At 38.2% G+C, this 24,144-nt stretch overlaps 1 protein-coding gene across 7 annotated transcripts in view; it reads right to left on the reverse strand.

Annotated features, from left to right (window-relative positions):
- ASCC1 (activating signal cointegrator 1 complex subunit 1) overlaps positions 1 to 24,144 on the reverse strand; it is a 112,091-nt gene that overhangs the window by 35,387 nt on the left and 52,560 nt on the right. For all 7 annotated transcript variants that reach the window (XR_007145254.1, XR_007145251.1, XR_007145253.1 and 4 more), the window contains exon 7: positions 18,158 to 18,277. Coding sequence is in view for 3 of the 7 variants with exons in the window: in XM_047824735.1 (XP_047680691.1) it covers positions 18,158 to 18,277 (120 nt within the window). In the remaining 4 variants the exon portion in view is untranslated. The remainder of the gene's footprint in view (positions 1 to 18,157; positions 18,278 to 24,144) is intronic.

Here is a 24,144-nt window from a genome sequence, read left to right on the forward strand (position 1 = left end):
GTGCCTTCTGTTCCCTGGGCTACAGTTTCCACCTATGCAGATCCTTCCAGGCCCAACTCAAATCCCACTCTTCCATGAAGCCTTTATAGCCACCCTAACACCCCCACTCCCCTGTATCTGTGAGCAATGACTCTGCCCTTCTCTGAAATGCTGCTTCACTTACGTGTGCTTTCCTTAGCATTCTCAGTGACAGTCCCTTGCTATTTCAAGTCTGTCTGTCCTGTTCCTCTACTAGATTATATGCTCAAGAGCATGTTGTATTTGTTTTGTATCTTCCAGTGCACCATTATACTTGGCTTTCAGTAACTACTGGCTGTGATTGGGTAACTGATGGATGTGACTGATTAAAAACTGAGAAGTGAATGTAAAAAATAAAATAAATGAGGTCTTGAAGTATCGCTGAGGATTTGCAGATAAAACCAGTGAAGGAAGGACACTTCAAGCAGAAGAAACAGCATGTGCAAAGATGCCAAGGCATGCACGATCACATCTTATTTGGAAAACTGATTACTGAATATAGCTATAGCAGAGAATGAGGGAAAAAGAACAGTGGAGATGAGCTTGATATAAGTAGTGGTTGGACCATCAGAAGCCACGGAGATTTAAAAAAGAGAACGACGTGGTCAGATGTCCATTCCTGAAAGCTGACTCTAGCAGAGTAGAAAACACTTTAGAAGGAGAAGAGACCAGAGGTACAGAAGTCAACTAGAGTGGTAGTATCAAGCACTATTCTAAGCACTTGAGATCTGTTAACACGTTTAATCCTCACAATGAATTATTATCCCCATTTTACCAATGAGGAAACTGAGGCACAGACAAGTTATAAAACTTGACCAAAATCATATTAACTAATTGGTGGCAGACCCCAAATCAGAATCCATGCCGTGGGTGGCTTCCGAGTACGTGCCTTAAGGACTGCGCTATAAAGGGGGAAAGGATGAAAACAACTTTGTCCCCACATTTCTAAAGGGAAAATAAAAATCTATTCACACTGCGCAGAACTCTAATTTTACAGTTAGCTGATTCAATTAATTGTGCATGTGGATCTCCAAGCAAAGACCTACATTATTTTGGGTCTAAAGTTTCTGATTAACTAACACCATGACAGAACAATAAGGTTTTGAAATACTTCTGAATGCTACAACATAACTTAAGTCTGAATATAACCAAGGACTTCAAAATCTACCTCAATTACAAATCACAGCAGAATGATGCCCTTCTTTTCTCTCCCCTCTATTAAAGAAAAAGAAGTGAATAGGGAGTTCAACTAGACAGAAACAGGGAGCAAGAAATATTAGAGGAAGGAAATTAAATAGACTAAATGAAAGAAACCAATTTCCAGCTCTGTCTTTCTGGAAAATTAAGATTTCTGTCCAATTCAAGACTTATTAGGACTTTGAAGGAACTGAAGTCCTTTAAAAAGTTCTAGTCTAACCTCTCATTTTATGCAAGAGGAGTAAAGCACAGGCAGTCAGGACAGAGACCAGAATCCAAATCGGTTCTGCTGTTATCAATTCACTGTGCATTCCACAAAGGCTGGCTCTTTATCTTATCCCGTTTCACCCTGGCACCTAAATTAATGCCTAATTGACACATAATCAGTTCTCAGTCAAGAGCTGTTGCATGCACACACGATTCACAGATGACAAATATTCTGGAGTTCTATTAAAAGAATTTAAGGGTACTTGGGTACAGTCACTAAATTTCAGGTTGATGTCATACATACCGCGTTGGACAATATGTCCATATATTTCTAAAAGTATAGCCTCCTGATTCTTTCTTCATTGATCCTTTCCTGGTTGACTATGAATGAGTCACAGAGCTGCTCTATGCCTTTCTTCCTCATAACAGAATTAAAAATAATATAGGGTTGCTATGTACAAATGATGTATTATTCTTAAGTAGCTTTATCATTTAGACAGTGCTTTGAATTTGAAAACAGAAGCCAGTTATTAATGCCTTAAATCTAAGCTCTTAGTTTAAAAGGCCTGTAAGCGCTCCAGAGCTCAAGCATTCCAGAGGCATCTTTACAGATATGTATTTGTATTGCAGGAAGATCACTGACTTCCTAGAAAGTACAAATTCCAGGCTTTTGTTTGGGATTTTTTTTTCCAGTTTAATTCAGTCCCATACAGTTAGTATTTCCTGAGAGATTACTGCATACAGGCATTATGCTGGTCTCTAAGAAAAAGAAGAACCACACGAGGGGCGCCTGGGTGGCTCAGGTGGTTAAGCATCCAACTCTAGATGTCAGCTCAGGTCATGATCTCATGGTTAATGAGTCTGGGCCCTGTGTGGGGCTCTGCGCTGATGGTGCAGAGCCTGCTTGGGATTCTCTCTGCCCCTCTCTTTCTCTCACTCTTTTTCAAAATAAATAAATAAATGAACCTTAAAAGAAGACTAAGCAAACAGCCCTTTGTATTAAGGAGCTTATAATCTACTGAGATAACTATAAAGAAGACTCTGATAATGACACAAGCAAGACAAGGTGCTTCAGGTAATTTAAACGTGGAAAAGAGTATAGCTGCTTTGGGAACAGAATAGGCTGTTTAGGAGGATGGGCTCAGGACAGGAAGCTAACTATACTCAATTCATCTTGTGTATCTGCTGAATGAGTGAACGACTTAGGTGAATAACATTCACTAAACATCTATGAACCTGAATTTTAAAAGTCACTGGATATACAGTGCTGAATAAGAGTACTCCCTGCCATGAAGAATCTTATAGTCTATTTAAGAAAAGGAAAAAAAAGATAGCAAAAAGGAAAAAGATGAGGAGTAACATGAGAGAAGTTTTAGTCACAAGACACAACACGAACAAAGACCCAAAGAATCATCAATAAGCAGTGAAGTTGGCTAGGGCCTGGGGGTAAGTAAGTGCAAAGCAGTGGAAGATCAAGTGGAAATATTAAGTTGGTTTCCTACTGGAAGATCTTGAATGCTAGACTGAGGAATATTAATTAATTCAAAAGGTATGTGGGACACCTGGGTGGCTCAGTCAGTTGAGCGTCGGACTTCGGCTCAGGTCATGATCTCGCAGTTTGTGGGTAAGAGCCCCATATCAGGCTCTGTGCTGACAGTTCGGAGCCTGGAGCCTGCTTCGGATTCTGTGTCTTCCTACCTCTCTCAAAAATGAATAAACGTTAAAAAAAAAAAAAAAAGAGAGAGAGAGAGAGAGAGATGAAATGATGGTAGATGTTTTCTCTCTCTCTTTTTTAAGGTTCTTATTTAAATACCAGTTAGTTAGCATACAGCGTAATATTAGTTCCAGGAGTAAAATATAGTGATTCAATGCTTCCATACGTCACCCAGTGCTCATCACTGCAAATGTATTTTACTTCCCATCACCTATTTTACCCATTCCCACCACACAACTCCCCTCTGGTAACCATCACTTTGTTCTCCATAGGTAAGAGTCTGTTTCTTGGTTTGCCTCTATTTTTCCCCTTTGTTCATTTGTCTTGTTTCTTAAATTCCACCTGAGTGGAATCATATGGTATTTGTCTTCCTCTGACTTATTTCACTTACCATAATACTTACTCTCTAGCTCCATCCATGTCACTGCAAATGGCAAGATTTCATTCTTTTTGGCAGCTGAATATTATTCCATTGTGTGTATGTATGTATGTACGTGTACACACATACATCTTTATCCATTCATCAATCAGTGGATACCTGGGCTGTTTCCATAATTTGGCTATTGTTGACGATGCTGAAACACCAGGGTACATGTATCCCTTTGAATTAGTATTTTTGTATTATTTGGGAAAATACCTATCAATGCAATTTCTGGGTTGTAGGGTAGTTCTATTTTTAACTTTTTGAGGAACCTCCACACTGTTTTCCAGAGTGGTTGCACCAGTTTGCATTCCCACCAACACTGCAGGAGGGTTCCCCTTTCTCCATATCCTCACCAACACTTGTTGTTTTTGTGTTGTTGAGTTTAGCCATTTTGACAGGTGTGAAGTGATATCTCATTATAGTTTTGATTTGAATTTCTGATGGGAAATTTCTAAGCAAGTAACTCCTATGGCATATAGGTTATGCCTCAGGACAAATGCAGTTTTATTTCATGGGATCTACAGGCACTGACATAAAAGTAATTTCTAGGTTACGTGTTATGAGAAGAATGAACTGTCAACCCACGTGTGTAATGTGGTCCTGTCTGTGTAAAACAATATGCATAGTACATGATGCCTCTCAGCATTATTTGTCCTGTGTACCGTCTACCGGGTGGCAGGGTCAGGGCAGGGGGTAAGGGAGCCAGTTAATTTTCACTTTACCCATCTGTAAGCCTTTACATTCATAAGAGAAAACAATGTAAAGAGAAGAAGCTTGGCTGTGAAAGGAAGATGGCAAGCCAAAAGATATGCCAGGCTGCACAGCTGTGGATTTTAACTCTTAACTGCACACATACATACACTTGTCTCATCTTCTTTTCACCAAACTTCTCAAAAGAGCAGTCTGTGTCCAAGACCTCTGTCTTCTTTTTTAATTTTTCATTTATTTTTGAGAGACAGAACAAGAGTGGGGGAGGGGCAGAGAGAGAGAGGGAGACACAGAATCTGAAGGAGGGTCCAGGCTCTGAGCTGTAAGCACAGAGCCCGACGTGGGGCTCAAACTCATGAACCGCGAGATCATGACCTGAGCTGAAGTTGGGTGCTTAACCTAACCGAGCCACCCAGGCGCCCCTGTCTCCAATTGTTCTTAATCCCCTGTTCTGCCCCAGCATGAACACGAGCTTCACAGTCAGAGCCAGGTCAAATTATAATTCTACCACTTACAAATACACACTAATTACTGCTGACCCTAACCTGACCAAGTAAAGGTGGACAGGTAGAACACTTGCCTGTTATAGCCACATTATTGAAAAGGAAAATCAGATAAGCTAAAGGGAAAAAAAATCACTTGCCATCTGGAAGGAACCACTGATAAGATTTTTATGTATTGAGATTAAGGGATTTATTTGTCTCTTGCTCTCTCTTCCACTTCCGAGGGGGAGAAAAGTAAACGTGTATTTATAAATTGTTTTGTAAACTGTTTTCATCACATAATACTCTATACGGTGAATATCTGCCATTTTTCCAAGACACAATTTTTAGTCGATCCCTAGTATTCTCTATTCTACAGTGTTCTATAGTTTATTTCCCACTCTTCTGTTTGTGATATTTACATTCCTTCCAGTATATACTATTACAGGCAATACTGTAATAGATCTATCTCCCACATACAGTGAACTGTCCACATATGTGATTAATTCCACCAGAAAAATTCCCATAGGGAGAATTAGCAAGTCCAAGGAGTATAAAATAAAACTCTTGGTATAAAGTGCCAGCTTGCTTTCTGAAAAGCTTTTCCTAATTTATACCTTTAGCAGCAGTGGACTTCTCATGTCATTTATCAAACATCTACTTAGTTTTCTTCTATTTTTTAAAATTTGTGTTTTTTTTTTTAATAGTTTAGTGCTTAGGTAGATTTCAGGTCCTTAAAATAAGGGTCATTTTACCCATTTTTGTATCTCTTATGGTGCCTAAAACAGTGTCTAAACAGTGTCTAGAACTAACAATTTGTTAGTACTGAACTACTTATTTTGGGGTATTTATCTTTTGTCCAACCACTTATTACACTGATTAGCACTTTTACTGTTTCCTTATCAATTTTAGAGCTTTTTTTTAGTAGACTATAATGTTATCCTCAGTGGCAATTTTTGTCTTCATCTGTCTTCTGTTTTATAGCTTAGGATTTAGCATGAACTTTCTGAACAATGTGTTTAAGAGTGGTGGTGGTTACATCGTGCTTTATTTCTGAATATAATGGCAATAACAAACCCAGTAAATTACCATTCAATAGGATTGTTGGTTTCTGCTTTAAAATTGTTATTTATCACATTAGGCAATATCTTTCTGTTTTCTGAAAGTTTTTAATGAAAAAAAAACAGGCTGAATTTCATCAGCAGGCTTTTAGGCATGTATTTAGACATTTTTAAATTTGATCTATTGAGTTGGATGTTATTAGATTTTCTGGTCTTACTTCATCTTTGTGTTCCTGAGATAAACCAGCTTAGTCATAATGGATCCTATTCATCGGACTCCTACACACCACCTTCAGAAAACTGCCAAATCCAGCAGATTTTACTCTTCTTGCATCCACGTACCAATTCTCATAGCTCTGTTCTAGTTCAGGCCTTGTTTCTCACCTGCATTCCTGTAATGACTTTTAACTACTTCCCCCTCCTGCTCCTGGCTCTTCATTTCAATTACATATGTAGTCTGTAATTTCATTAAGTTTATATAGAACATTTGGGGAGAACTGACATCTTTATGAAATTAAGTCTATCAATGAACATGAGCAATCTCTCATGTATATATATTGTAATTGATAAGTTACAATTATACTGTAACTTATAATTATTGAGTATAATTTATAATTTTCTGCAAAAAGGTCTTACACATACTTTATTATAGTTATTTCCTAAGTACCTATGAGTTTTGTTGCTACCATAAATGGATGGTGTCTTCTTATTTATTTTTCATTTCCTCATTGTTACTGCTCTAACCTGGCTACCTACTTTCATCTCTAGCCTAGATTGCAGTATGACCTGATTTCCCCACTTGCATTCTTTCCCCCTCTAATCCATTCTCCCACACACGACCTTTTTAAAAATATCATGTCATTATATTGCTTAAAGCCTTTTGGTCCACCTAGGGAAAAAAAATACCAATTCTTTACCAACTGTCTAAACCTTGTGTAATCTGGTCTCTCTGCCTCTCTGGCCTCATTTCCCTTGTTTATCTTCCTGGTCTTCTTTAAGTGCTGAAACACACTAGGCTCTTTCTCAAGGTCTTTGCACTTGCTCTTCTCTCTGCCTCATACACTCTTACCACAATTCCTTTGTATCCTTGAAGTCTGAACTCAAATGTCAATTCCTTACAGATGCCTTCCCTGGCCACTGCATCTAAAAGTAGGTTCCCCTATGTTATTCTTCTTATCCTCCTGTTTGTTTCTTTTGTAGAATCTATTATAATTTATAATTATTCTATTTACTCTTTTGGTCTGTTTCCTCTTTAGGCAGCTACACCCGGATCTGGAGGATCCAAGAGGGTCCCACTCACATGACTGGAGCCTTGGTGCCGGCTGTCAACTGGGGACACCTAAATTCTTTTCCTTGAGGTCTTTTTTCCAGCCAGAGAGTTTGGACTTCCCTAAATAGCAACCAAGTCCTAAGAGGTTAACTTTGAAAACAAAAGAGCTGCAAAATCTCTTCAGGCCTAGCAATGACAGATTTGCAAATCATTCCTGTCCCATTCCGTTAGTCAAAGCAAGTCACAGGGCTGGGTATCTTTCATAAATGACATTTTCTGTTTGTTGCTCCTATACAGAACTATACTAATTTTATAGCTAATCACTTTGTTAAACTCTCTTCTTATTTCTAGTAACTTGGTCATTGTAGATAATAACCTTGCTGTATTTCTGGTCAGAAAATGTGATTTGTAAGATACCAACTCACTGAAATGTATTAAGCCTTACTTTACAGTCTACTGTGTGATCAATTTTTGTCAGCTGTTACGTATACCTGAAAAGAATATGAATTATCTAATTGCTGGGTGTATAATTCCAGAAATGACTTATTGCATTAAACTTGCTCATTGTTTTTATATTTGCTTACTTTTTAATTTACATCCAAGTTAGTTAGCATATAGTGCTATAATAATTTCAGGAGGAGATTCCAGTGATTCATCCCCTATGTATAACACCCAGTACTCATCCCAACAAGTGTCCTCCCTAATGCCCCTTACCCATTTAGCCCATCCCCCTACCCACAACCCCTCCAGCAACCCTCAGTTTGTTCTCTGTATTTAAGAGTCTCTTATGTTTTGTCCCCCTCCTTGTTTTTATATTATTTTTGCTTCCCTTCCCTTATGTTTATCTGTTTTGTCTCTTCAAGTCCTCATGAGTGAAGTCGTATGATTTTTGTCTTTCTCTTAATTTCACTTACCATAATACCCTCGAGTTCCATCCATGTAGTTGCAAATGGCAAGATTTCATTCTTTTTGATTGCCGAGTAATACTCCATTCTATATATATACCACATCTTTATCCATTCATCCATCGATAGACATTTGGGCTCTTTCCATACTTTGGCTATTGTTGATAGTGCTGCTACAAACATTGGGGTGCATGTGCCCCTTTGAAACAGCACACCTGTATCCCTTGGATAAATACCTAGTAGTGCAATTGCTGGGTTGTAGGGTAGTTCTATTTTTAATTTTTTGAGGAATCTCCATACTGTTTTCCAGAGTGGCTGCACCAGTCTGCATTCACACCAGCAGTGCAAAAGAGATCCCTTTTCTCTGCATCCTTGCCAACATCTGTTGTTGCCTGAGTTGTTAATGTTAGCCATTCTGACTGGTGTGAGGTGGTATCTTATTGTGGTTTTGATTTGTATTTCCCTGATGATGAGTGATGTTGAGCATTTCTTCATGCGTCTGTTAGCCTTCTTCTTTGGACAAGTGTCTATTCATGTCTTTTGCCCATTTCTTCAATGGATTACTTGTTTTTTTGGGTGTTGAGTTTGATAAGTTCTTTACAGATTTTCGATTCTAGCCCTTTATTTTATAGGTCATTTGCAAATATCTTCTCCCATTCCGTCAGTTGTCTTTTAGTTTTGCTGATTGTTTCCTTCTCCGTGCAGAAGTTTTTATTGTGACGAGGTCCTAATAGTTCATTTTTGCTTTTGTTTCTTTTGCCTCCGGAGATGTGTTGAATAAGAAACTGCTGCGGACAAGGTCAAAGAGGTTTTTGCCTGCTTTCTCCTCGAGGATTTTGATGGCTTCCTGTCTTTTGTTTAGGTCTTTCATCCATTTTGAGTTTATTTTTGTGTCTGGTGCAAGAAAATGGTCCAAGTTCATTTTTCTGTATGTTGCTGCCCAGTTTTCCCAGTACCATTTGCTTAAGAGACTGTCTTTATTCCATTGGATGTTCTTTCTTGCTTTGTCCAAGATTAGTTCACCATACGTTTGTGAGTCCATTTCTGGGTCTTCTACTCTGTTCCATAGATCTGGGCGTCCGTTTTTGTGCCATCGTTGTTTTTTTTAAACTTGTTAATTGTTAAAATCTTCTGTGTCGGGGGCCTGGGTTAAGCTGTCAGTTGGTTAAGTGACCAACTCTTGATTTCAGCTCAGGTCGTGATCTCACAGTTCATGAGTGAGCCTCTCATTGAGCCCTGTGGGAGTCTCTCTCTCTCTCTCTCTCTCTCTCTCTCTCTCTGCCCCTCCCCCACTCGCACAGGCACATTCTCTCTCAAAAAAAAAAAAAATAAGTTAAAAAAAAAAGCTTCTGGGGGCACCTGGGTGGCTCAGTCGGTTAAGCAGCTGACTTCGGCTCAGGTCATGATCTCGTGGTGAGTTCGAGCCCCGCGTTGGGCTCTGTGCTGACAGCTCGGAGCCTGGAGCCTCTTTCAGATTCTGTGTCTCCCTCTCTCTGACCCTCCCCCGTTCATGCTCTGTCTCTCTCTGTCTCAAAAATAAATAAACGTCAAAAAAAAAATTAAAAAAAAAAAAGCTTCTGTATCTTTACTGACTTTGTATCTGCTTGGCCTATCAATTATTGGAAGATATGTCACAATCTCCTCCCATGATGATGGATTTCTCAATTAAAAAATTAAATTAAAAAATTAATTATACAAATTTGGCTGAATCTACTTTGGGGATGCTCGAGTGGGTACAAGTTTAAAATGATAACATCTTGGTAAATTGTTTATCATTATGTAACAGTACTCTCTGTTACTAATATTAATTCTGTTATGCCAACTTCATAATTTAATTTTGGTATTTGCCTAGTGTTATCTTTTTCCTTTCTACTACTGCAACCTCATGGATGGATGTATCTCTGGTATAGAGCATATAACTGAATTTTTTTTATATCCTTCTTATAATATCTTAAGCTGCAACTTTATTCATTAATGTGTATCATTAACGTATATATATGTCTGGACTTCGTCCTGCCATCTTACATTTAAATATTCATCCCACTTTTTTCTACGCTTGTTCCTTTTTGGATTTAATTTCCATTTGTTCCTTTTTCCTTTTTCTCTCTACTTGTTTATTATTTATATACTCTTAGATTTACTTTAAAATTTTTACTATGTGCATTTAGCTTAACAAAGTTAAAGAAATATCTTAACACCACTCTCCCCAAATAATAATAATACAAAAAATTAGAATACTTCAACTTCAAAATTCTCCTTAGTCTTGACTTACAGTGCTCTTAGCTGCCAGTTATGTTAACTGAACAATGTTAGTTCTTTTTTTTTAAAGTTCATTTATTTATTTTGAGAGAGACAGAGACAGCATGAGCAGGGGAGGAGGAGAGAGAGGGGGAGAGAGACAATCCCAAACAGGCTCCATGCCATCAGTGCAAAGACTGATGAGGGGCTCAAACCCATGAAGTGTGAGATTGCCCCAGTTTTTGTTTTTTTTTTTTAAAACTCTCCCAAATATATGGGGCACCTAGGTGGCTTAGTCAGTTGAGCATCCGACTCGATCTCAGCTCAGGTCTTAATCTCAGGGTTGTGAGTTCAAGCCCTGCATTGGGCTCCATGCTGGACGTGGAGTTACTTTAAAAACAACAACAATAAACCCACAACTCTCTCAAATTTTATAAAATAGTTATTTTATACAGACACTGTTTGCCATTTTATGTATCTACCATTCTTTTCTGCATCTGATACTAACCTTCCTGTATCTCAGACGTTCTGGATTCCTTTTCCCTTTCCTGAAATACATCCGTTACTCGTTCCTTTACTGCAGATCTCACAGTGATAAAGTCTCTGGGATTTTGTTCATCTCTAACAGTCTTCATTTCACCTTTGTTCTTAAAGATTTTTTTTCCTGAGTACACAATTCCAGGTTGATCATTATTTCCTCTAGAAAATACTCTGCTGTCTTTTCACTTCCACTGTTGTTACTGAGAATCCTTATACCTGCCATTCCTTCGTGGCTGACTTCTTTCGAGATCTCTGTCTTTAGTGCTCTGCAGTTCTATCATGATTTACTTTGATATGGATCGGTTTTTAGTTATTCTGCTTGTGTTTAATCTTCTTTCTCTTATCTATTACCCAAGCCCCTCTAATTTCTTCACATGGCCATCTCCTGTTACCCCATCCTCTCCCTCATTAAGCCTCATCCATACCTGGAATTTGCTAGACTTTTTCTTGCCTCAGGGCTTTTGCTCTATATTTTCTTTTGCCTAGGACAAAAGGTGAGAAGAGCCTTCCCACCTCTCCTTTGCCTGCAAACTCTCAGTCCCTTAGATCTCAATTCAATATTGGATCCTTAGAGACTTTCCCTGACCCTGTCCTCCTCCAGTCCACATTGCTATGATAGTTTCCTCTTTAATGGAGCACCATTTCCCCCCTGCCTCACCTTTATCACACTTTGCAATTATAGTTGACACTCGAACAATGCAGGGGTTAGAGGCTCTGACCCCCATACAGTTGAAAATCCATGGATAACTTTTGAGTCCTCCAAAATTTAACTACTGACCATCCACAGTTGATGGGAAGCCTTACTGGTAACATAAACAGCTGACTAACACTAACACTAATACTAACATATTTTGTATGTTATATGTGTTATGTACTGTATTCTTACAATAAAGCTAGAGAAAAGAAAATATTAAGAAAATCATAAGGAAAATAGATTTACAGTTCTGTACTGTATTTACTGAAAAAAGTCTGCAAGTAAGTGGATTCATGCCACTCAAATCCATGTTGTTCAAGGGTCAACTATTCGTTTCTGTGTTATTTGTTAGCATCTGTTTCCAACATTAGTCTGTAAACTACGTAGGGATAATGATTGCACCTGGCTTTATTCACCAGTCTATATTCACAGCCTAGCACAGTGCCTGGCAAACAACAGGCACTCAATAAATTTTTGTTGAATAAACAAATGACCAAATAAAAATCCAACATACTTTTTACATGGTACAAAACAGTGCTTCTAGATCTGTCCTTGCTATTATTCCCTTTTCCTAAAATGCTACTCTCTTGGCCTGTGAACTCCTTATTCAGCAAAGAAACCTTCTCTGTAAAGTCTTCCTTTACAAAACTTGCTCACCCATGAGCAGAGTTTTGCTGCCCATCTACGCACCTCTAGAATCTCAACCAGAGCCCTCACCCGACTGTACTCTAATTACTGACATCTGCCTCCTCCTTAAGACGGAAGCCCTGGAGTCTACTGCACCACACACACTGGGCATCTGGAAAATGCCTGAGGGAAAAGAAGCCTGAAAATGCACTGCAGGGTGGAATAACTGATGGAGCCAGGTCTTTGAGGAAATAAGAAGGAATGAGGTCAGGAGAATAAGAGGTTAGCCTCATCAGAGATAATGCATGCCATTCTTCAGAAAGAGAGTGAAACTGAGTGGGTTAGGGGTGATGAGAATAGCAGACTGTGAGGGGAAAAAGGAAGGAAATTGAGTTGACTTTGTATTGCCAGGAAAATGCGAGGAAGCCATTCTTCTTAGAGGGGCAAGGATGGAAGCTTGCGTGACAGTACCAGACAGAACAGCCACTGTGTTCAATACTTAAGTCTTAGCAACAGCTGACTACTAAGTAATGAGTAAAAGATTGCCACAGCTTCCTCACCCAGTCACGCTTTACCAAACCCAAGAAAGCATCAGTAAGTAAACCTCTCGCTGTCCCAACTGCAAGTTTCCAGACGAAAAATCTGAGCTAAGCAGTTCTATCCTTTTAAAGGTCAGGCACTTCACACTCAATCATTTTGAGGGAAGAAATCTCTGATTTAAACTACATGAAATCATACAAAGAAACTTGAATGTGTTTTTATTACAACATGGTCTCTCTCCCATGCCTCTTGTCTTGAGCAGGATCTCTTCATATAAACAAAAAAATTTAATGTTCCTTTAAAACAGACCATGTCTTACTCAATTCGTATCAATTTGCACAGCCCTCCAAAATACCCTGCACAAAGGAGGCATCTGAATTGCTTTAAAATTGAATTAAATAAGAGGTGTTTAAGTCTCTTAGTGTAATGCCCGAAGTTCCGAAACCTCCCACAAAAGTCCACCAGAGTCCTAAGTCAAAGCCAAGCGGCAAGGATCGTTTATTGCAGGTTCGAACCTGGTCCTCTGCGCACTCGTCGCCGGTGACGCAAGAGGCCACGATCAGGGTTGGTACAGCGTTTTTATAGACAGAGACAAATAGCACAGGGGAGGTTTCAAATTATGAGGGGCCTGATTAGTTGATTTTAAAGTAAGGACATTTGTTGTTCTCTGATTGGGCGTCCTTTGTCTGTCCTTTGGCGGGAAGGCTTTGTCCGTTACTTGTGGCGGGAGGAGAAAGGGGGAAGGGGGAAGGGGGTAGGGTAGGTGAGGAATGTGCTAAGCAAGCAGGTTTACAGAAGCGAGAAATGCCGGTTAGTTTATGTACAATCACTCATTCCATCACATATCAGACTACATTTAGGAAGGTTTACAACCCATTCTACTACACAGCGGGTTACATTCAGGAAAGGCCTCACAATGCTCGTAGCAAACAGCAAGCAAAACAGACTTCTCAGCAATTGTATTTCTTATCAAAGATCCATAATAAGCAGAAAAGAGAACTTTAGCTTTAAACTAAGGCAGGGCTGTCATTTGGATTTAAAGCTGTTCTTTTCGTTAGTAATTACCACACATTTGAGGAAGGAATTTTACAAATCTTTTTGAAATAACATAAACATGTCTCTCCCTGTGGAAGAGGAATGGGCAAAAGAGAAAAAAATGGGCAGGAGGAGAGATGGGAATTATTCAAAAATCTTCTTGGTTGATCACACTAGTGGATTCGGTGGATACTTCATAAGATCTTTCAATTTACAAAGCCTTGACAATAGTAAGTGTGCACAATTTCTAAGGGCTGGATCTTTGGGAAAATAATGAGTGTATTCACCTTTGGAGCACTCACCATTCCATTAATGTGGGTACCAATCGTGTCTGAACTCTGTCTTCAAAAGCCACCTAGCTTCTATAGCTCTTATTTTCTTCCAATCTCAAAAACATATTATTCTTTACACTTGAAGGCCTTCTATAGAACCAAGAGTCTAACTATTAAAGCAAAAGGTAAAGATACCCAATGGAAAAACTCAAAGTAATGATTTTATTATCTCTTCCCAGTAACCTCTCTTTTTCCCTCTGGGGGCCACCAAGAATAGAGTAAATAAAAAACTGTGATGTCTATGACATATGCAGACTTGAAGCCATAGATTAGGAAAAATTCACTATTGTATTGCTGTAATCCCATGTAAATTTTCCATATAGCTTCATGTTAACTGTATGTCTATAAGCTATCAAAGATTTCAGTTTTACAACAGTAAGGTTTAAACCAGTATGAACAAAAATTAAATAAATCCCATAACAGATACTAAGAAAGCAAATTAACAGAGGTCAGGCTCAGTGGCTATGATGTCCTATAAAACTATAAGGTTAATCAAGGAAATAAAAAATGTAATACATTTTAGAAGTGAGTCAGTCCAAAAGAATTGAAGACAGCTCCATTTACAATAGCCAAAAGGTGGAAACAACCCAAATGTCCATTAACTGATGAATGGATCAACTTGAAATGTGGTATCTCCATATAATGGAATGTTATTCAGCCATAAAAGGGAGTGAAGTACTGACATTGTTACAACAGGGATGAGCCTTGGAAAGCATTATGCTGAGTGAAAGAAGTCAGGCACAAAAGGCCACATATTGTGTGGTTCCATTTATAGGAAATACCCAGAATAGGCAAATCCATGGTGACAGTAGATCACTGGTTGCCAGGAGCTGGGGAGAGAACAGGGGGTATGGAAGAGTGACTGCTTAATGGGTACAGGACTTCCTTTTGGGGTGATAAAGATGTTCTGCAACATTGGTGGTGGTGGTTGCACAATGTTGTTAATGTCCTCAACGCTAATGAATTATACACTTTAAAATGGTTAAAACGGTAATTTTTATGTTATGTGAATTTTACCACTTTCAAAAAAAAAGTGGAAATAAGAACTGGAACATAGTCTATTCTACTCAACCTAGCATACACACACTGAAAACCTTCTTTATTCTGGCATAGGGATTCAGAGCATGGTTTTGCAGACTATATGTTCCTTAGCCAAACTACTTAAACTCTCTGAACCTCCCTATCTATAAAACGGGCATACGAATACTATCCATCTTATACAGATGCTGCGAAGATAAAATGAAGATAATACGATGTAAGCACAGTGCCAAGTAAGAGTAATTGCTAAAAAAAAAAAAAAAAAAAGTTACAATTTCCCCGGAAACTATGCAATCTTCAATATTAGAATTAAAACCTTACCTAGATGAAAGGTTGTTGCAGTAAGGTCTGTGGACCTTTGGAGATCCCTGAGACTCTTTTAGGGGAGCCCATGAGGTCACAACTATATTTATAGTAATTGTATGACACTGTCCGCCTTTTTCACTGTAATGACATTTGCACAGACGCTGCAAAAGCAATGCTGGGTAAAACTGCTGGCACCTTGGGGCGCCTGGGTGGCTCAGTCAGTTAAGCATCTGACTTTAGCTCAGGTCATGATCTCGCGGTTTGTGAGTTTGAAAACCCGCACTGGGCTCTGTGCTGACAGCTCAGAGCCTGGAGCCTGCTTGGGATTCTGTGTCTCCCTCTCTGCCCTGACCCACTCGCATTGTCTGTCTGTCTGTCTGTCTGTCTCTCTCCCTCTCAAAAATAAAAAAACATTAAAAAAATTGTTTTTAAAACAAAACAACAACAGAAAAACTGCTGGCACCTTAGTATAAACTAAGGCGGCGGCAGCAAATTGTATGAGCAGCAGTATATTCTTCACTATATATACATGGTTTTTAAAAAAACTAGTTTCATTTATCCTTGATGAAACTATAAAAATAATCGATTTTATTAAATCTCAGGCCTTGAGTACATGTCTTTTTAATGTATCTGTGTGATGCAATCAGCAGTATGGATAAAGCAGCTGGGCTGTATGTGGAAGCAGATGGCTGTCTGGAGGAAAAGCACTTGTGAGGTTGTCAGAGCTGGAGCTGAACTAGCCTCTTTGTCCACGAACACCATTTTTATTTGAAAGAACGACTGACAGACAAATTATGGTTATTCAGACTTGGCTATTTGACAGACATTTTCTCAAAAAAGAACTTCAAGGAAAACAGTATTTTGGGCCAATAATAAAATTTAAGCTTTCAAGTGAAAATAAGAATTTTAGAAAATGTGTCTCTGCTACCATGAGCTTGACAGCAGCTTCTTAATACTTAAAAGTCTGTGGTGAAATTAATAGTGCGATCAATACGTTTTTAACATCGCATAACGAAATATGTCAACATTTGGAAGATGTGCATAACTCAGTGAACCGGTATCTTCTAAATGACCAATACAAAACTGTGCATAGATTAAAGGTCCGGTCAAAATGTAAAAGAGATCAATGGATTTTAGTGCAAGAGTATGAAATGTTCGCTGATACGATTTCTGACCTTTACCGAACTGTAACTTGTCAAGTTTTAGTGTAGTATCAAATATCCAGAATTAGCTGAAAACACTGAAAGTACTCTTCATTTTTCCAAATACGTTTCTGTGTGAGTCCAGGTTTTCTTGTATACTTCAATCAAAACAACATATTGCAATAGACTGAACAGAGAAGCAGATATGAGAACCCAGCTGTCTTCCATTATGGAAATTCACAAAAATGTGAAGCAATGCCTATCTTCTCACTAAATATTTTTGATTTGGGAAATAGATTTTTCATGAAAAATGCATTATTTATGTAAACAAAAAATATTACTATTTTTAATGAACCATCAAATAAATTTCTAATTTTAATTTCTAATAAGGTAAATATTGATAACTATAATCCATATAAAGAAAGCTCTCTCGTGTCCTCAATAATTTTTAAGAAATTAAGTGATTATGAAGACAAAAAGCTTGAGAACTGCTATCTTATCGTTCACTGTTTTTGTTCACAAAACTGAAAAGTAATCTACTCCATACACAGGAGCCCTATAACTGGTGAAGACATCGGACTGTTATAACTCACAATGCAAAGGAAATGATCCATACCGGATATCAAATTCCAAGCTCATAAGAAATGTTTTGGGATGTCCTGAAAGAACAATGCGTCCCTACTTTTTAAGACAAGGTCATTAGTATGCTATTTAGGCACATGCCAGGTATCCAAGACAAATCTGGTCCAAAACACACACAACATTTGATTCCATACTGTGTTTTCCTTCCCCCCCACCCCCTCCCCCCGCCCAGCCCCGCCCCAAATTCACTTCCAATTGAAACGAGCTAGAAGATAACTGAGATTACCAATTTGAATTGAAATATGAGAAATCTTACAAGGGATCCTCTAGAAAAGCAAATCGATTTGGGGGCTTGCCTAAAGGCTTTCATTTTCTCTGGAGGGTTTCTGATTCAGGGTGAGCTCTGTTCTATCCCGCCTTAATAAAAAGACCACAAAAACAAACTTCCAATTCAAGTTTAGCTCCTCTGCTCACAGAAGACCTTGAATAGACTAATAAACAGCATTAACATTAGAAATGGCTCTGGATGCCTAAACTAGCCTCAGAAATAGCCTGGGTCATAGACTGAGAATCCCTAGAAGCGATCTGTGTAGTAACAACAAAAATAAGAAAACAGTAAACATCTGTTGGTATGTGTTTTGAGAATGTTTGTATGTGCTAAGCACTGTTCTAAGCATTTCATGTAGATTAGCTTAATCCTAATAATCTTATAGAGTTTGTATAGTTATCATCCCATTTTGTCATGGTATTCACTAGATCTGTGTTGTCACTTTTGCAACTAACTACCATCCTAAAATGCCATCCTTTCTGCCTCCTATAGACTGAAAAACATGAAGAAAGCATGCATCATAAAAACTAGATTGCTACAATCAATATCCACCATCCAAGTAACTCAATAATTATCAGACTAAAATCTGATACTTTTCCTACAACAAATTCCTCTTTTAAGATAATTGCTTACTATTTAAAAAAAAAAAGAATTGACACACTCTTTATGATAGTAAGATCTCAAAGAAAAGGAATCAAAACTTGTTGAACTTCTAGCAGTGCTTTTAGGCACCTCTTGATGGAAACAAAGAAGCATTTCAGAAACATACCTGTTGGAGCCGTCTTTCATATGGACTTTGGCATAAAGAACATCCACCATGCCGGGATCATCGTTCATGTATTCTATCCCTGCCATCTCTACCTCTAAGGGTTTGCCCCCAGAAATGTCACTGCAAAGGAAAACACATTACATTTTTACAAATGTTTAAACTAAGAGGGCCATTATATTTTAAACACAGTTATTATACACAGTCAAATATTACCAAAAATAAAATTGTTGGGAGGTTTTTTTTTTTTTTTACTAACAATATTATCTAACCATCCTTCTAATTTCAAAATTGTGTTCTATGCACACCAACTAGAAATACAAGTAGTTCCAAAGTCACACTACAGTTATCCCAATACCAGTTTATTAGTACTCACAAGAAAAAGCCAAGGAATGACAGTTCTGATTGACAAAGACATTTAATGTGTTGCCCATCTCTTGGGTTTTATTTCATTATTTCTATAAGCTGCAAACAGTATTTTACTCACCTAACAATGGTGGAGGCATAAAGTGGTATAACATCCTAACAGCAATATTTATAAAAAGTCTTCAAGAGTAGAAACCCTTTGTCCAAGCAACTCAATTTCTGGGAGCCAAACCTAAGGAAATCATTATGAATTCAGCTACGTATCCAACCATAGCTGACAAAGGGAAGTTCTTTACAGAAGAATTCCAACTAATAAATGCAGAAGTAATGATGAAATCAGGGTATCACCATTTTGCAACCCCTGATGAAATAATGGATGAAGACAATGATTAGCAATGGCTGCTAAAACTTAATGGCAAAAGGCTGAAATATAAAGAAAATATAAAGAGGGGAGCTCTATAATGATGGATCAGGCTAACCACACCTGAACCCACTGATCAAACTTATCACACACACACACAAAAGAACAACCAGACAATACTATTTCCTGATATGATGTAACAGGTTACACTTATATTCATGAAAAACAATTTGGGCACAGGGTTTTACTGAAGCTTTGTCTGGAACAACCAAAGATTGGCAACAAATTAAAAATTCATTAAGGTTTTAAGAAAAGGTGCACAACAATATACATGCTATAGATTACTATTTGTGCAAAAGATGGGAGTGAGAAAATTTATATATATATATATATATATATACACATATATATGTACATATATATGTATATATGTGCGTGTGTGTGTGTGTATATATATGTGTGTGTGTATATGTGTGTGTGTGTGTGTGTGTGTGTGTGTGTGTGTGTGTATATATATATATATATATATATATATATATATATCTCCATTCCCTGTACGTATAAAAAATCTCTGGAAAAATCTGTTGCCTTTAAAGAGACCAGGGTGCTTGGTGGGAATAGCAGTGGGAAGGAAACCCTTCACTGCATATCCTTTGAATCTTTAAAATCTTGCACCATGTAAATGTATTATCCATTAAAAAGTTAATATAAAAAATATATGCAAAAGAAGCCACACATAAGTTTATAAAATGCCCATATATGCCAAAGAAGCCAAACACAAAAGTGTACAGACTGATTTCTTATTCATATGACATTCAAGAACAAGCTAAATTAATCTATGGAAATAGAAATCAGAACAATAGTTGCTGCTGGGAGAAGTGAATGTACTGGAAAAGGTCATGAGGGAACTTCATAGAGCGATGACAATGTACTACATCTTGATTTGGCTGAAGTTACATGAGTGTATGCATTTGTTAAAACTCATCAACTACACTTAAGATCTGTGCATTTTACTGTAAGTAAATTACACCTCAAAGAAGAAATACAGACTTGCATATTAAAAAGTCTGAGAGTCCATACTCCACAGCATTAATAGTAATTATCTTTAAGCGGTAAGATTAAAAGTGATATTTTTGTTTATCTATAATTTTTGACTTTTCTAAAACTAATTATGTATGACTTTACTCATTTTACTTGAAATATAACTGAGATACAATGTTACATTAGTTTCATGGGTGCAGGTTATTACTTTCATGTTAAGTAAAACTTCACCGTTCTGCTTCCTTCCCAGACTCCTTAAACAGATTTATCCTTCAACCAGAAAAGGCCCTGCATTGCCAAGGTGAAACTCAGCTAAAAATCAGCTCACCATACACAGTCTTCTGCAAGCCCCATGAGGCTGGACAATCTATCCATTTTGTCCACTCTGATATCCTCAGCCGGGCACAATGCCTTATGTAAAATAGGTAAACTCCATAAATCTCTGGTAAACACTGACTGGATGTTCTACACTAAACAGAGAAGCTTTTCTGGACAATTTTGAGAAGAATGTGGACACGTGCCTACATCGTCATTGAAAAAAAATGTGGTACTAGCTCAAAGACAAAAGGAAGTTAGGATAAACCAAAGGACAATTCCTAAAAAAGCAAAACAAAACAGTTCTCTTGACACTGCACCAATGCCACAGAGAGACCCTTTGTAGTCTAGGAATCTTCACGGTAAATATTCCCTTAAAACTTCAAGACCATATTATTGCACAAGACCAGAATTTTTTTTCAGTAAGAAACTATTTTAGACAGATATTCAATAAAAATTACCGCCTCCATCATAAGTATCCCTGTTACCACCTCTAATAAGTGGGGTGTTCCAAAACACAAGCCACGCTCTGAACTATTACCTGAGGCCTATAGCTTCAACCAACAGCACAGAAGATCTCCGTTCCAAATAAAAGCGAAAACTCAACACAGAAGACTGCCATTCAATCCTATCAAGGTATAGTCAAACTTACATGAAAAAAAGTTTAATACTAACCATACATTCTTCTACATTTTTCCCCCCAACTCTGACCCCGCATAGATCACCCCAAAGCACCATACCATTGGTTTAGTTTCCCACTAAAATGTTTTTACTGGATTCTGCCTAATGCTCTACCCTCAAATTCTAGGGATCGAGCCAAGAGAGAACCATGTAAACAATATCTTTGTATTCTCTGCAGAAGTCTTGTTGAAGACACTGCTCATCATCATTTTGGGTTAAGATTTACATGACAAATTTTTCTTGGATTGAGAACCAGAAAAGGATTCTCTCCTAAAAAACTGTCATGCTCCTTTTTATCAGGTAAGAAGTGTAATAGTGGATGTGTTTCTTTTTGGAATTTAGTTCAAGTATACCAGTGCTTGAAAACTATTAAATTTTAATGCTCAAGTGTAATTATAACCATTCCTTGGTTTTCAGGTAAAACCTTCTCCCATTCCATCTTTATCTCTGAGCTCCCTGACTTTTAACATTTCTCTTGTACGTATATCCTCAATCCAAACCACCTCAAATCTTTGGAATTAGATGGGGTACCAGGAACAACAACAACAAAAAATGCAACAATGAAACAGGATCTAAAGCCTGTCTCAGGAGTAGGAACAGAAACTCTTTCAACCTTCCCTAGGATTTACCAAGAGGGAGAGAAATTCAGTGGTTTACCTGACTCATACTCTTGGTCATGGTGACAAAGAGTCCACCTGGGACACCCGTGAGCATACTTTTCAACTGACACTTGAGGCAATAAACAGGAACCAGCATTCATCCATGGGTATTTTTCCTCCTCTTCTCTCCTTATTCTTGTCCCTTTTTAACTTATTTGGTTTTACCTCAGGCCTACTGGGAACACTTAGGTACAAGAAGAGTGATACTGGAACCAAAAAAATACTGCGTATTTGTCAGACTATATACTCAGAGCCACCGCACTGTTTGTGTTCTCCATCTCACAAGGAAAAGTCACAAGGGATACATTTAAAGCTTCAGCGTTTACTGAACACTGAATAATTCATTCGGAATCTATACAGCTTCACGAGCCCTTAGCTTAAGAATTGAAATCAAAATTCTGTTCCTGGTCAGGTAACATCACTCAAAAAACACCCCCAAATTAAAGACAAATATTCAACTATTTCTTTAAAATATCTATTTAGCACCACAGTTTTAATTAAATCCCAATCTAGCCATGTAGATTTAATCTCTCAATTTTAAAAAGCCATCAAATTAAACCACAGCATGTTATTTATTAGTCTATCAATTTCAAAGTTTTCCCTTCTTATATTTTAATTGGGGATCTTTACATCATAAAAGGCCCAGGTTAGAAATGCCACTATTCTCAGGTCATCAAGTCAGGGTTCAGGAGATTGAACCCCAGGAGATCCAGCCCCCTGTGAGGCTCTGCGCTGACAGCATGGGACCTGATTCGGATTCTCTCTCTCTCCCCCTCTCTCTGCCCCTCCCCCATCTGAAAAGAAATAAATAAACATTTCAAAAAAAAGAAAAGCCACTATTTACTGACAATCTAAGTATATCAAGTACAAAAGCTATGATCAAAGAGTATGAATAAGAAAGTTAAATGAGAATTCTACTCACCAGGGCTGTAAGTGTGTGTGTGGCTATATGTATGTATTTTTAGGAGACATTTTTCCCTTGTTAGGGAAACAAGGCACTTCTAACCAACCTAAACAGCCAATTCTGAGTCTCATTCTCCTCAGAAATAAGTTAATTTTGCACTATGTGCTTTTTAAACAAGTATGTGTGGCAGAGGAGAAACTGGGAGAAGAGGGCTGGGGGGGGAGGGGTTGCTTTACTAGCTGGTTTCAAATCTTTTCAGCTTTTTGAAAAAAGCCTCTTCAAAAAATTTTTTGCCTGCACTGCAGATTTTTGGCAGTGTAACTCTGTCCTATTTCAAAAGCTTTGCTGAATTTGAAAAACTACAATTACTGTTTTCATCCTGTCATGTCAAAAATTCTTAGGAACTATTAAGGCTGCTCTTCATTTCCTATGCACACCAACCCTGACATGCTTAAAGGGCTCAGATTTGGCATTTAGTCACAAAAGGCACCAGGAGACATAAAAGGGAAGAACTCAGCTAAATCCTCACATAGCTCATGATAAAGCTTCAGTGATTAAAAACCTGTGGCCTGATTTTCACAGGTAAGAAAACAAACACTTCCCTAAACAAATAATTTATCTACCTTTAAATTTTTCTTAGCAGGATTACCCTCATGGCAGCCAAGAAAGTGCAGCTGCTTTCCGTTTCGTTTGGCAAAACATGATCTGGAAATAAGTTAAGTATCAGGACTAATTCTTAAATCAGATAAAATTGCTCTGCTTTGTAAGGTAAAGCACAAAGTTTTATCGTATGCAAGGAAATTGCAAATATCTAATTACAAACAATGATTTTGAATGTTAGGTTAAGATGGAGAGAGAACAGTTAGGTCCATCAGTGAGCAAAGATCAAGACAAAGAAGTATTCTTTGCAGACTGCAAACCCAGTCAGCTTATAATTTTGCTCAAGAAAAATACCTTGTCTTCAAAACTGTAAAAGAAGAAATGGCCCACAAACAAGTCACCCTATTACATAGTTTTATTTACAGCATATATAAGAAAATGTAACCCTTTTACCTTGCCTTACCCAATGAACTAGGTAACCCACTTCTACAAGGCCGTATCAAAATAGTATGGGGGGGGGCGCCTGGGGGGCTCAGTCTGTTGAGCATTCCACTCTTGATTTCAGCTCAGGTCATGATCTTGCGGTTCATGAGTTTAAGCACCGCATAGAGCTCCACGCTAACAGTGCAGAGTCTGCTTGGGATTCTCTCTCTCCCCCTCTCTCTGCTCCTTACTTGCTCTCTCCCTCTCTCTCTATCAATCTCTGTCTCTCAAAAATAAATAAGAAAACATTAAAAAAATAGTATGGGACCTAGGGGCGACTGGGTGGCTCAGTTAGGCATCTGACTTCGGCTCAGGTCATGATCTCATGGTTCAGGAGTTTGAGCCCCGTGGTCAGGCTCTGTGTTGACAGCATAGAGCCTGGAGCCTGCTTCGGATTCTGTGTCTCCCTCTCTCTCTGCCCCTCACTCGCTTGCACTTTGTGTCTTTCTCTCTCTCAAAAGTAAATAAAAGTTAAAAAAAATTGGGGTGCCTGGGTGGCTCAGTCGGTTAAGCGTCTGACTTCAGCTCAGGTCATGATCTTCCGGTCTGTGAGTTTGAGCCCCGCATCGGGCTCTGTGCT

Source organism: Prionailurus viverrinus, chromosome D2 (assembly GCF_022837055.1).
Source record: "Prionailurus viverrinus isolate Anna chromosome D2, UM_Priviv_1.0, whole genome shotgun sequence".
NCBI classification, from domain to species: domain Eukaryota; kingdom Metazoa; phylum Chordata; class Mammalia; order Carnivora; family Felidae; genus Prionailurus; species Prionailurus viverrinus.